The sequence below is a fragment of the Histomonas meleagridis genome (genome assembly GCF_020186115.1).
Source record: "Histomonas meleagridis strain 2922-C6/04-10x chromosome Unknown contig_30, whole genome shotgun sequence".
Taxonomy (NCBI): domain Eukaryota; phylum Parabasalia; order Tritrichomonadida; family Dientamoebidae; genus Histomonas; species Histomonas meleagridis.
The window spans coordinates 530,828-543,659 of NW_027150858.1; the positions used below are offsets into that span (position 1 = coordinate 530,828).

Sequence of the window (12,832 nt, forward strand, 5' to 3'; positions counted from 1 at the left end):
GGAAACGAATGAATATGGATATTCTTTAGAAAAGAACATTAATGTATACTCAACACATTCACATATGTTTTGTTCACTTAAAGCAAAAATTCTTCTCTCTAGGTTCTGTATCATTTCCATATTTTTGTTCATTGTATCCATCATACATATATGTTATAACCGTGGAAATTAACTGATTTTGAAAACTATATAAAGTATACTTAAGTAAACTTTTCAAAAATAAAATTTGTGTTAAACCGAAAAAATTGAATTTCATCTGACGATATTTACTTTATCATTTGTTCTGCGATCAAAAATGGAGTAACAAAAAAACATGATGATTTCATAACATTATATCCTTACGGAATCACTTGTTTTTAAAAAATTCCAAATCTAATTTCAAATTATCAAAATGCTGTAACATTATATTGTTATTTTCTAAGAGAAGCAAATAAAAAGCTTGTCAATTTTTTTAAATAAAATGCAGATTAAATAAATAAATAAAAAAAACGAAAAATTCCATTTATATTTTTATTCAGGAAGTGTTCATTTGATAGGCTTAATCTCAAACATAGAATTTATTTATTTTTATTAATTTTCATTATTTTTTGTTGCAGTTCATTTGTTCTTTCCTTCAATGAAACTGCAATACCATTTATAAAACCATAAATGAGATCCTTATCTTCTTTTATTGGTTTTATAGCAAATCCATATAAAAACAAACACACAGAGCACAAGATAACTGGCCAAATCAAAGGCGAAAAGTAAACACATTCAAAGTCTATTGCAGCAAAAATCCAACAAAAAGAAAATACAAAAAATAGAATTGATAAATAATAAAATATTTCATTAAATCTTATTAAATATTTCGCTTTTTTTGTAGCAGTTATAACATTATCCAAATCTTTTTGTAGTTGAGAAACAGATAATGTAATCGATTCTATTGAAAAATCATCAATAAGTTTACATATGTATTTGATATTATTCGTATCATCAAAATTTTCATTTTCTTTTGGAATATGAAACAAACGAATATCAATGCTTCGATTTGTTACATAACTCGATAAACATTGTGATATAGATGAAACAACTCGAATTTGATCTGAAATTATTTCGCGTTTGCTTTTCGTTGATGTGTTTTCATAGAAAATGTCTGTTTTGGAAAGGAAAAAATAAAGTTTCGATGAAAAAGAAGTATTAACTTTCTTGATAAACTCAAGAAGTGGTGGAGAAAAAGCTTGTGAAAATGGCTCAAAGAAACAAAGAATTAGATCTGATTGTTGTGCAAGATAAAACATAAATGGCGGTACTTCTTGATTTGGAGTAAAACCTGGAGTATCAATCATAGTAATAAGGTGGGCTCTATTTTCAACAGGAAGACATATTTCTGTGCAAAAATATTTGTTGATATCAGATTCTGAAATTTGATTTAAACCAAAGAGTTTTGCTGTTTCAAGGCCATCAAGAAGCTCTGGCCTTCGACCTGTTGTAAAAAATGTAATATGTTTTGTTTCAATTTCATCAGTGTTTTTTTTACAATCAAAAAACCATTTGATAAAACTTGTTTTTCCTGAGCTGTTTGTGCCAATAACCATTATTTTGATTTTTCCTTTAGGTTCTTGTATGTTATCATGAAGAAATTTCTTAACCATTTTATTTTTTGCTATGTTTAATAAACCATATCTTTCTTGACTATAAATCATTGATATGTCTGATATTATGTATTCGTTTGGTGATAAAATTGTTGCATCTATTGTGTTCTTTTTTGATTTCAATTTTTTGATAAACGAATTTAATCGGCGACATGTGATGTAATAAAAAATGCCGCGTACCAAAAGGAACAAACAACAACAACAAAATAAAGAAAGACCAGATAGAACAGAAGCAGGTGTTATACTTCCAGAATTTATAGAATATTATAAAACTCAATTAGTTCCAAATTCATTAACTGAATCAGAATTTGAAGTTTTTATTGAAACATATAAAACAACACTTCCACATGTTTTTCGCATATCACCTTCATCACCAGATTTTGATCAGATTAAGCAAGAGCTTGAATCCCATATAAAAACATTTAAAGATAATAATTATGATGCCGAAATTATTGACTACTTTGAACCTCAACACGGCATTGTCTGCAAGATTTCTGTATCAAAACCAGTTCTTCATAAAATTCCAGAATTACAACCATTTCGAGAATGGTTGAATTCACATACAGAATCAGGCGATATTACTCGTCAAGAATTTGTGTCCATGCTTCCAGCATTTTTCCTTAATGCTCAACCCAATGATGGTGTTCTTGATACATGTGCAGCTCCCGGTTCAAAGACATCACTAATTCTTGAACAACTTATAGATGGTTTTGTTGTTGCCAACGATTCCGAACTAATGCGTTGTTCCACTTTAATTCGCCAATTAAAACGATTTGATAATTCCAAAGTTTTAGTCATCAATCATTTTGGCCAGCAAATACCTGACATCGGACCATTTGATCGTGTTTTATGTGATGTTCCCTGTTCTGGCGATGGCACATTTCGTAAAAACAGCGATGCGTCAATACGTTGGACAGATCGCAAAGGCTTTGGCAACCACAATCAACAGCGTTCTATACTTATTCGCGGCCTACAACTACTAAAAGTCGGTGGTACTTGTGTATATTCCACGTGTTCTTTAAACCCTATTGAAGACGAAGCCGTAATTAACTCAGTTTTAAATGAACTAAATGGTTCTGTCACTGTAATAAATTGTTCTGAAATGTTTCCTAAGTTAAAAAGATCACAAGGACTAAAGACATGGAAAGTAATATTAAATGGAAAAGTCATCAATGAAGATGATGAAATTGATGAAAATGAACAAAAAAGAATTAAGCCAACGATGTATCCGAAGAATGTTATTGAAGGAATCGAAAACTGTATACGATTTTATCCTCATCAGAATGATACCGGAGGATTTTTCATTGCTGTTTTAAAGAAAGAGAAAGAATTTGAAATTGATCCACACCAAATTCAAACTAAAAGTTTAAAGCAATGGAAGAATCCGCCATTTGTTTCTTTAGATTCTTTTGAAGCAGGAAAAGAAATAATACCAAAAATCATTGAATCATTTGGAATGACAAATGATTTCGATTCAACAAAATTATTTACGAGATCAGAACAAATGAATAACATTTTTTATGTGAGGGATGACATCGCTAAAATTATAAAAAAAATTCCTTATACCAAATTAAGAGCTGTTTCTTGTGGTTCGAGAATGTTTTCGATTAAGACTTTTAAGGATAAAACAGCTGTAACAACATTCCCTTGTTTTGAGTCGATTAATTTGTTGTTTAAGTTTGCGACAAAAAGAATTCTCGAATTGAGTCCTGAGGATATATATAAAATATTAAAAGGAGGTAATGATGGCGCAAAGATTTCGGATTTGAAATCATTTGAGGATAATGGAATTACATCAGGAGGGATAATGATGACTATAAAGGGAACAAACTTTAAATATACAGCAATGAAAACAAATACAAATATTATTGTTCAAGTAAATAAAGAAAGAGTGCAACAAGAAATTGTAAGAATCTTGTATAAATACCCACAATTAAATAATGAATAAAATAAATAATTTTATTTTTATCTCTGTTCTAAAATTTTATAAAATTGAATTTAATTCTGAAACTTTAATTATCAATACTTTAATTAGAATTTAAGTTCAGTCAGAAAGTTATACATTACTTATAAGTAATGATATAATTGTTCCATTAATTAAAAGAAAAAAAAAATCAAAACCTTATGGTTTTATTAATTTTTTCAAATTATCTTTTGAAATATTAATATCGTCTCTATCATCCAAATATTCAGAAATCTTTTGTACAGCATTATAATGCTCTTTATTACAAAATGGAAGCATATAACATTTTTGAGGTAGTTCATTTAATGCATTTTGGATCACTTCTTGTATTTGTTTTTGCAATGAAGATTCCAAATTATCACCTATTTTTTGAGTTTCATTGACATATGAAAACCCAACCTTTTGTATTTTCATTAATAATTCTTTGCATACTCTACAAGAAATATTATGGTCTGAATTAGTATATTTGTATACATCAAGAATTTTGTGATTGCAATGGTAACCGACAATATAGTCATTTATGAATCTTACAGCATCAATTGGAGGTAAACGCTTGTGAATTAATTCCACTGTTTTGTTATACATTTGATCTGGAGGATATCCTTGTGCTGCTACTTCTTTTACATATGAATGAGCAACAGAACAATAATATTGATCTAACCATGCATTTAATGTATGATTATAAGTTCTAATAATCCTTAGAGCTAAAAATGGAAGGAACATAATAAAAAAATGAAGCAATTAATTAGCCAAGAAAAATGAGTTCATTTTTTCAATAAATAAAAAATTGATTAAATCAGTTATTTTGTTTTCGTTGACTATTATTTTTTCCAAAAAATTTGAGAATGATAAAAAGTTAAAATGATTCAATACATAGATATTGAGTTTTATTTCAAACTCCACTTTAACATATGATTAATATTTTTTATTTCAAAGAAACAAATGAAAAAATATGTTAAAATTAGATATAGAATTCTATGAGTTTTAAATATATTTTTAGCTTTTTACCGCCCATAAACAAAAAAATATTTTATTAAAATATTTCAATTAATAAATACTTATATTTCTATAAATATCTTTATCTTTACTGCTTTTATTCTATATATAAATAAATTTAACATTTATAGTTTAAGTATTTAGAAGGAAATAGCTAACGAAAATAAGATTTAAAAAGATCTTTAACTTAGTATTATCAATGCAATGGACAATATATTAACAACACAATAATTAAGCAGAAAAGAATTGTATTTTTATATTTTAGTGTTCTTCCAAAAATTTGGTTTAGGAAAAGTGCCATTTCATACGTTTATCAAATTCAACATGACATCTTTCAACAAACTTTATGGAGAATTTGTTGATTCGGTAAAATCACAGGAAACAAAAATGGACGAATTTATAAATCGTAATTTTGGGTGGCTTGATAAAATTAATACTGAGTTAAATCTTGGTTTAGAACTTCAACATAAAAACTTGGCAGAAAATAAACGTAACGAAGATGTAAAAAAAATAGAAACAGGAAATCTTATCGTTTCACTAACAGCAGACGATTTATCTGATGATCCTATAGATTTTATTGATACAGGCGATCTTACAAATAATGTTTTGCTTACAAGTGATTCAGATGATGGAGAATCCTCGCTTTCAGTCCTAGCAAATTCAGCAATAGCATTCCGCCAGAAATGGAAACAATCAATCAACCAAAAATAATAAACATGTTTCAATCATTCAAATAAAGATAAAATGTTTACTGGTTTTTAAGGTGATTAAATACAATTTGATTTCTGAATTCAAATTCTTTTCTGAGTTCGATCAATCTTTTTTGTGCCAATGTTTTCCAATAATTTTTCCGGTTTTCGAGAACTTTAAATCTTTCTTCTGTGTGTTTGGTGATATTAGCATCAAAGTCAATTTTAGCTGCTTTTTCTATTTCTGAAATTGCATTAGTTACTTTTGGATGTAAATTTAAACTTGGTATATCTTTAAAGCTAATTTCGTTATGAAGCAATTTGAGTCCAATATCAAAAGGCACTGTGTCATTACAAACAGGTTCCTCGAAAAGTTTATTTGCTTCCCAAATATCAGCAATTTCAAAACTTTCTAACTTTAATTTTGAAGGTTTACTTTCTGTTTTTGTCTTGATTAAACCTATTAACTTAAATGCAATTAGCTTCCACTCTTCATTTGAACATATAAAGTTAGAATCTGCAATCCCATGTTCAATATTTTGAATCATTGTCTTATTTAATGTCTTACACTCTAGTAAGTTTTTTATTAATTCATTTTTTTGTTTTTTACTTCCTTTTGTGTGCATTTTTCAATAAATACATTCCTTTCCGTCTGGTGCATTTCAAACGGGAAATATGCACACAAAAATTTGTCGTTATCTTTCAATTTTGATTTGTTTTTTGGTAATGAAAAGTGGCAATGGTGCACCCTAAACGATTTCACTCAATTAGCAATTTCAAAGGAATAAATGCGGTTATTTTAAAACCAACCTTTGGTTTGGAAAATGGCTTCCTTACAACAAAATATAACTAATCAAGTAAATATCACAGAAATGAACCAAAATGAATTGAGTAATCAAAATAAGGAAAAGCCTTCAAATCTTCAAATTTTATCTACAACATTAGGAGACTTATCACGTTTTTCGCAAGGAACTTCTTCTCCTTTCTCGTTAAAAACAAGTTTAGAAATCACACAACAAAAAATAGAAAATACACCAAAAAAATTTACAAGAGAGCCACCTAAAATAGAAGCAGCTCCATACCCACGCCTTCCACCTAGTTCTATTGTTCTTCAAGAGCTAGCACAGATCAATGCAAAATTAAAACAACAACGAGAAGAATTGCGTTTTTTAATTCAAGCACGTCAAGCAAATTACATTGTAACACCTGATTTCGAATCTCTTGATCCCAGTCTTGGAATCCAGAACTATCAAGGAATGATTACTCCTCATAAAACCATTAATCAAATTTCTCAAGCCAACATTTCCAAAATCCAAACCACTCATCAAAAGTATTATCTTCGTTGTCCTAAGACATCACATCGCATCAGTCACATTTCCCATCTTCCTGATTTAATCCATCATGTTGATACCAATTCTGAATGTTTATCACCACTTTTCAAGACTATTCTTTCATGGAAATCGATTGGCAATGAAAAGGCGCATCTTCTAGCACGACAATATGTTGAGCATCGACAGATTTGGGAAAATGAAATTAAAGCACTTGATGAATATCATCGAGAAAAACGCGAACTATTACCACAGTGGCCTAAAGAGATAGCCAACATGCCCACTAAACCTAAAGACAGGTCGAGTTATATAAGTTGCGTTGCACCAGATCAGCCAATGTATCTCGAAGACAGCGAATTCTACTCGTTTGAGTTCTTCACTATGAATGGCTTTGTTCCGGATCCTCTTGCGGCACACATCGAGTTCAAGAAAAGGCTTTGTTGGACCGAAGCTGAAACGCGAATTTTCTTGGATAAGTACAGATTACATCCAAAGGACTTCAAAAAGATCGCGGCGGGATTGCCGCAGAAGTCTGTGAAGGACGTGATTGAGTATTATTTCACACATAGAATAGAACTGGATTTGAAGAAGCTGGAAAATCAGTCGAAGAAAAAAGAAAGAAAAAGAGGGAATTCGGCTGTCATGAAGAAGTAATAATGTTATTATATTCTGTTTGGACTTTCATAAAAAATATATTTTAATAAATACTTTGTGGTTACAAATGTGTAAAATCAAATCATTAAATATTAAAAATGAGAAATTGACGTAATAGAAATTTAATAATAAAAAAACCTAAAAAGAGATCAAATGTGTCAAACACAATTTTTTAATGTTATGTGAAAATTTAAAGATGGATAATGGCTTTATGTAAAACACAAGTATTTTCATGTGCAAAAAAAAAAGATTTAAGAAAATAAAACAATTTTACAAATTTTCCGAAATGACATGTTCGCTACATTCAAAAAGTCCACAGGATAGCCGATAGGGGAAAAGGGGACTTTTGCACAGAAAAAGTTGAATGGAAAGTGAACGTAATCTTTGATGATTAATCATCCCCAATAGCCTTGTCGCTGGTATTGTGGGTTCCCTTGCATTGGCCTTTGGTATGTATTTGCCTGTGAGTTTTGGTTTATGTATATGTTTTGCTGCCCATATTGTGCGTAATTTTGATTTTGATTTGACATGCTATAACTATAACTGTTTATATTAGAATTTTGATAAACAACTGAAGGGGTTGTCTGTACAGCACCGTACGGTGGATATTGAACTTCGCGAGAAACAAGGCTCATCTCTTGAGGAACTTGGCAATTGTGAATTTGCTGTGGTTCAACAAGAGGATAAGTATTAAACCTAAAGGGCGAAATTGTAGCTTTCATGGTCACTCTTACAAGTTCTGTTTTGTAATCTTGGCTACTTAATAAAGGAAATCCAAACTCTTTTGGCTCTCCGATAGGGAGGTGAGCAAGCTTTATCTGTGCAAAAGCAATAACTCTTTTCTGTGCTGGAAAATCAGTTGATGTGAATAAGCATCCTTTAAAATAGCTTTGATTTAAATCAGCTACATTCAATATCAGCCTTGAAGGGATTCGTAATTGCACGGTTTTGCTTGGAACAAACTGATTGGATTGAACTGATTTATATGGTGGGATACCATCTGCAGTAAAAGTGAACCAAACTGTGCGTAAAAAATTATTGAACCGATCTGAAAACTCTGCTTGCTCAATGACGAAGTCGAAAATATATGTTCCACTCATTGAGCTTGTAGATTTTTGAAGTGTTTGCATGGAATTTTGAGTCTAAAAAAGTGCTCCGGTGAAAAAATTACCGTGCGTTCAAAAAGTTGTCTCTTGTTGATTTCGTTTTCAATTTTCTGTCGATATTTGAATAGTTGAAATCAGAGCGTTTTACAGCGGTTGTTTATGCACCCGCACCACGGTGACCGTTATTCTCTCAAACCCATTAACTAATTGACCGGTCACCGTTGATTCAGGTCAATACATGTATATAAAAATGGAGACTTAAATACTATAAAGCATGTTCACTTTATCATGAGCCGTTCAGAATTATTCATCAGTAATTTGAGTTTTGATCATTGATCAAGGTTAAGCTCCTAACTTATCGTGTTTTCGGTTTCTTTCAATCGTAAACGGTATTAGTTTCAAAAACCTGAAATGAGCTCGTTCAAGCAATTTGTTCATGTTTTTCTAATAATTCAAATACTGGTTATAATTTACGAACAACTTTCGCATTTATGACTAAATAAAGAATATTCACAATTTATTAAATATTTATTTATTTTTTTACTTAAGGTCCTCTCTATCAATCAAAATATTCAACAAGCTCAACGCTGCACCGAAGAATCCCACAGCCTTTTGTATTCTTTCGAATTCTATTTCTGTATCCTCCAATTCCAATGTTTTCTTTCCGATCATATGCGCTATTTCTATTGGCGGCAATTTCGAATCTATGAAGTCTACGCTTACTCCCTTGAAAGCGTTCTGCAATTCGGGCGAAGCGTTTTCGAGTAAAGTTTCGACACGATGATTCGTATTTTCTATTTTCTCTTTCGGCGAACTTCCGAATTCATTAATGAAAACGAATTTAATTTTGGGGAAACGAATTTTCTTTTTCGATCCGAACAATTTGTTATCCATTTTCTTTAAACCGTCCTCATTAAAGAAAGTGAACAACACGTCCAAAGTTTGCAACAAAAACTTAATTGAGTTCGAGTTAATGATCACTAAATTACTACATGAAATTGCTGCAAATATCGAAATCGCATTTGTATAAAACATTTCCGGTTTACATGACTTAAAAGTTACACCGAATATGTTAATTGTTTCGTTTTCTTTCTCGAGAAAGTTCATTCCAAAACGTACAGTTCCAGGAATACTTTGGATAAAAGGAATTCCTGTTAAACAAGACAAAATCTGTGATCCATCAGCATCACTTAAATCGACAAGTGATATAGTCATCGATTTCTTTTCGAAGATTGTTTTCATTGAAGAAAACTGCGAAAAATTCCGAATAATTTTATAAGAGATTTCACAAAACGATTGATATACATTAAAAGATTCTTCTTTTTCAACTTTTGGAATTGATTTTAATATTGTTTGTGGAACACCATTTAATCTTTTATAGATATTTCTTTTATCAAATGATTGTGTTATTAATGAATCGATTTTATTTTCTTTATCTTTAAGACAATGCATTTGTACTGAAATCGACATTTTATATTTAAACAATGAATACATTAAATCTTTGAATTGTTTTTGTTCTAATTCACTTAAATTAGAGACAATTAAATCAATGCTAATTTCTTTAAATGGACAAATTTGTTGTTTAATTTCACTGATTCCAAACTTTAATAAAGTTTCAGCAATGAAATAAGGAATAACTTTTTGATCAAATGATACTTTACATTCGATTGGTAAATTAAATTTCTTCTTGAAAAATGTTAAATCAGTAATGAAATTATTAAATTGTGGTGTTCCATCAGGTTTAGTGAAGACAAGAATCGAATGATTTTTATATTCTGCAACTCCGACTTTAATATTTAAGCTATCAATACCCCATAATTGTATATCCCATAACTTTAATGTGAATTTATTATTTTCTTCAGTGACTGATATAATATATGAGCCGCCAGGAATTGTTGTGCCTACTAAAGTGTTTTCATTATGTAAATATAATGGAATGAATTTACATATTCGAATTTTTTTGTTGATCTCATGATCAAAAAATGTAGTGATCGAAATTGGCTTTTTAATATGCGCTAATGTTTTAGGATCAAAACAAATGATTAAACATTCATTATTACATGTAATACTAATTATTCCTTGTGAAGCAGTTTCATTAATGATAAAATCATTGATATGATATTTACCAATACATTTATTATGTGGAATTAAAAATATTACTTCGTTCTTATAAATTAATCTCATTTTTGAATAATGTGATGAGATTTTATATATGAAAAATTGATATTCTTTTTCACCAAATTCATTTTCTTCTTTATATATTAAATATAAGTCATTTGTTTGATCAATAAAATGACTAAAAATCTTTTTACCAATAATAGTATCAAATCTACCAACTAATTTAGGTATCGATACTTTATTTTGTGGTATAAATATTAATATGAAATTATTCATTATCTTAATAAGACTTAAAACACCTTTTAATAATAACCATGAATTAATTATTTGAATCCCAATTTGATTCTCAAGTCTAGAAATCAAATTAACTTGTAATGGTTGTTCATATACAAATGTAGGTATATATTCTGAATGATAAAACGAATAATTCTTAAAAAAATTAACGTTATCTTTGAATGTCACTTTTATCGTAAACAATTCAGTGACTTCAATTGATTTTATTGTAATTTCTTGTTGAATATCTTCTTCATTTACGATGATTTTATCATATTTTCGTAGGTTATTATTGTTATAAAGTTCTAAAATTTTATTAAATAAATTAATATTAAGTTTATCGTTATGATCATCTTCTAAATCTAATTTGATTTTACACGTTTTGGAAATCCATTCATACCATTCCATTAATGAAATTATGTCATATAGTTCAATAGAATTAATTTGCTTTGTTGCCCTTCGACAAAATAAATGTGTAGAACCACTTCCAAATAGTTGAGTTTCAGTGTTTTGAAACTTTTGGATGAAGTTTCGAGTTTGTAATATGATATCTTCGGGCGTCGAGTTTGGAATTAGATATGTTTTTAAGCAGATTTTTCGTAACAATGAATATGTAAATTCGGTGATTTCATTAAAAAATGGATGATTCGGTAAATGCTCTAATGGAATGTATAAAAATATTATATCGAAGTTATCAGTGTTTTTTGGTGTATAAAAAAATATTCCTGGTGTTATGTTATTAGTTATCTTGAGAAGAAGTTCTTTATTTTCCGAGTTAAACATGTTTAAAATATCATCGAATTTGCCTATTAAACCGATTTTCTGTGATTGTTTTTGACAAATATGGAAATATTCAATAAATGGTTTGTATGTCCATTGACTGCCAGAAAGCTTAAATTCGAAAAGTTGAATAAGACTACCTTCTGGCTGTTTGCATGGAAGTGGTGGAGGTGGTTGATTTAATGGTAATGGATCATATATTTCAAGAATTTTTAAATTATATTTACTGGTAAGAATTAATACTTGAACCCGAGAAAAATGGTTCTCTTTGTAATAGCAGTTGAGACCTTCATTTGTAAAAAATAGGAAAATTGGAGTGATTAATAAATCTTTAAATTTGTTATAATATTCTTTGAAATTATTTGAACAAAAAGTAAAACTATCATCAATACTGTCCGGTTCTGTAACTTGTTGGTAATATTCTTTATGAGTTTTTAATTGAAATTTGATATTTTGTGTAGGAAAACATGAACCATTTAAAAGATATTTAATATCCTCCTCAGTGGGTTCTCTAATAGCGTTTGCTATCTCATTATCAATCACAGATGTTTTTGTTAATTGAAGAAATTTAAAAAATGAAGAAGGTATAAATCTTAATTGTTCTGGTTCTCCATTCAATATGAGTTGCTCTTCGTCTTCTTCAGTATCTTTACTAAATTCATTCATGTGTTGATCAGTTTTGGTAGAAAGAGCAGTAGATTTAGAAATGCCAATTTAATCCCGCTTTTTTTCATTGGAGAAAAAAACTAAAAAAAATACATTTTATTTATTTCATCACCAAGAATTGTTTTAATGAGAAGTCGTTATAAATGACTAACTTCCCAAAAACATAGATAGTGTTATGTCAGCCTTGTTTATGATTACAAATCACATATTTATCAATCTCATATAATTTTTTTATACATTATACAAACATTTGATGTGTTTGATTGTTTACTTTTTTATGACCTAAAGAAATATTTAAAATATTTCCAAAAAAAAATATATTCAATTGAATTTGAAGGTTTTACTGTTGGAACCCCAAGCGGCATAAAAACTTCATTCAACATAAAGCAAATTGAGTCAATTGCTTGGAAAGCAAATATCATCATTTTTTAATGTTTAGTTTGCATGTAGTTAACCGCAGGGAAAGGCTATAAATGTTTATGGAAAAATATGAAAATAAGGAAGATTATAATGAAATTATTTAATTTCCATTTTTTTTCTTTCTGTACTTAAAGTTTAGACTTATTGAGTACAACAAAGGCGGATGAAATTGGTCGACCAACAAAGCTTGGTGATAGTTTATGAAGCA

At 29.2% G+C, this 12,832-nt stretch overlaps 5 protein-coding genes across 5 annotated transcripts; 3 read left to right on the plus strand and 2 right to left on the minus strand.

The window, feature by feature from the left end:
* Positions 1 to 1,800: 1,800 nt before the first annotated feature.
* On the plus strand, positions 1,801 to 3,579 carry GO595_004935 (NOL1/NOP2/sun family protein; the record flags this gene model as incomplete). The annotated part of the gene is made up of 1 exon (XM_067918122.1): positions 1,801 to 3,579. The coding sequence occupies one exon, from the start codon at positions 1,801 to 1,803 to the stop codon at positions 3,577 to 3,579; it is 1,779 nt and encodes a 592-aa protein (XP_067774953.1).
* A 1,398-nt stretch (positions 3,580 to 4,977) lies between these two features.
* Positions 4,978 to 5,301, plus strand: GO595_004936 (uncharacterized protein; the record flags this gene model as incomplete). Its single annotated transcript, XM_067918123.1, has 1 exon — positions 4,978 to 5,301. The coding sequence occupies one exon, from the start codon at positions 4,978 to 4,980 to the stop codon at positions 5,299 to 5,301; it is 324 nt and encodes a 107-aa protein (XP_067774954.1).
* Positions 5,302 to 6,103: 802 nt separating this feature from the next.
* Positions 6,104 to 7,261, plus strand: GO595_004937 (Myb-like DNA-binding domain containing protein; the record flags this gene model as incomplete). The annotated part of the gene is made up of 1 exon (XM_067918124.1): positions 6,104 to 7,261. One exon carries the CDS (start codon positions 6,104 to 6,106, stop codon positions 7,259 to 7,261), a length of 1,158 nt encoding a protein of 385 aa, XP_067774955.1.
* Positions 7,262 to 7,656: 395 nt separating this feature from the next.
* GO595_004938 (uncharacterized protein) lies at positions 7,657 to 8,391 on the minus strand (the record flags this gene model as incomplete). The annotated part of the gene is made up of 1 exon (XM_067918125.1): positions 7,657 to 8,391. One exon carries the CDS (start codon positions 8,389 to 8,391, stop codon positions 7,657 to 7,659), a length of 735 nt encoding a protein of 244 aa, XP_067774956.1.
* A 516-nt stretch (positions 8,392 to 8,907) lies between these two features.
* On the minus strand, positions 8,908 to 9,609 carry GO595_004939 (uncharacterized protein; the record flags this gene model as incomplete). Its single annotated transcript, XM_067918126.1, has 1 exon — positions 8,908 to 9,609. One exon carries the CDS (start codon positions 9,607 to 9,609, stop codon positions 8,908 to 8,910), a length of 702 nt encoding a protein of 233 aa, XP_067774957.1.
* Positions 9,610 to 12,832: the final 3,223 nt, after the last annotated feature.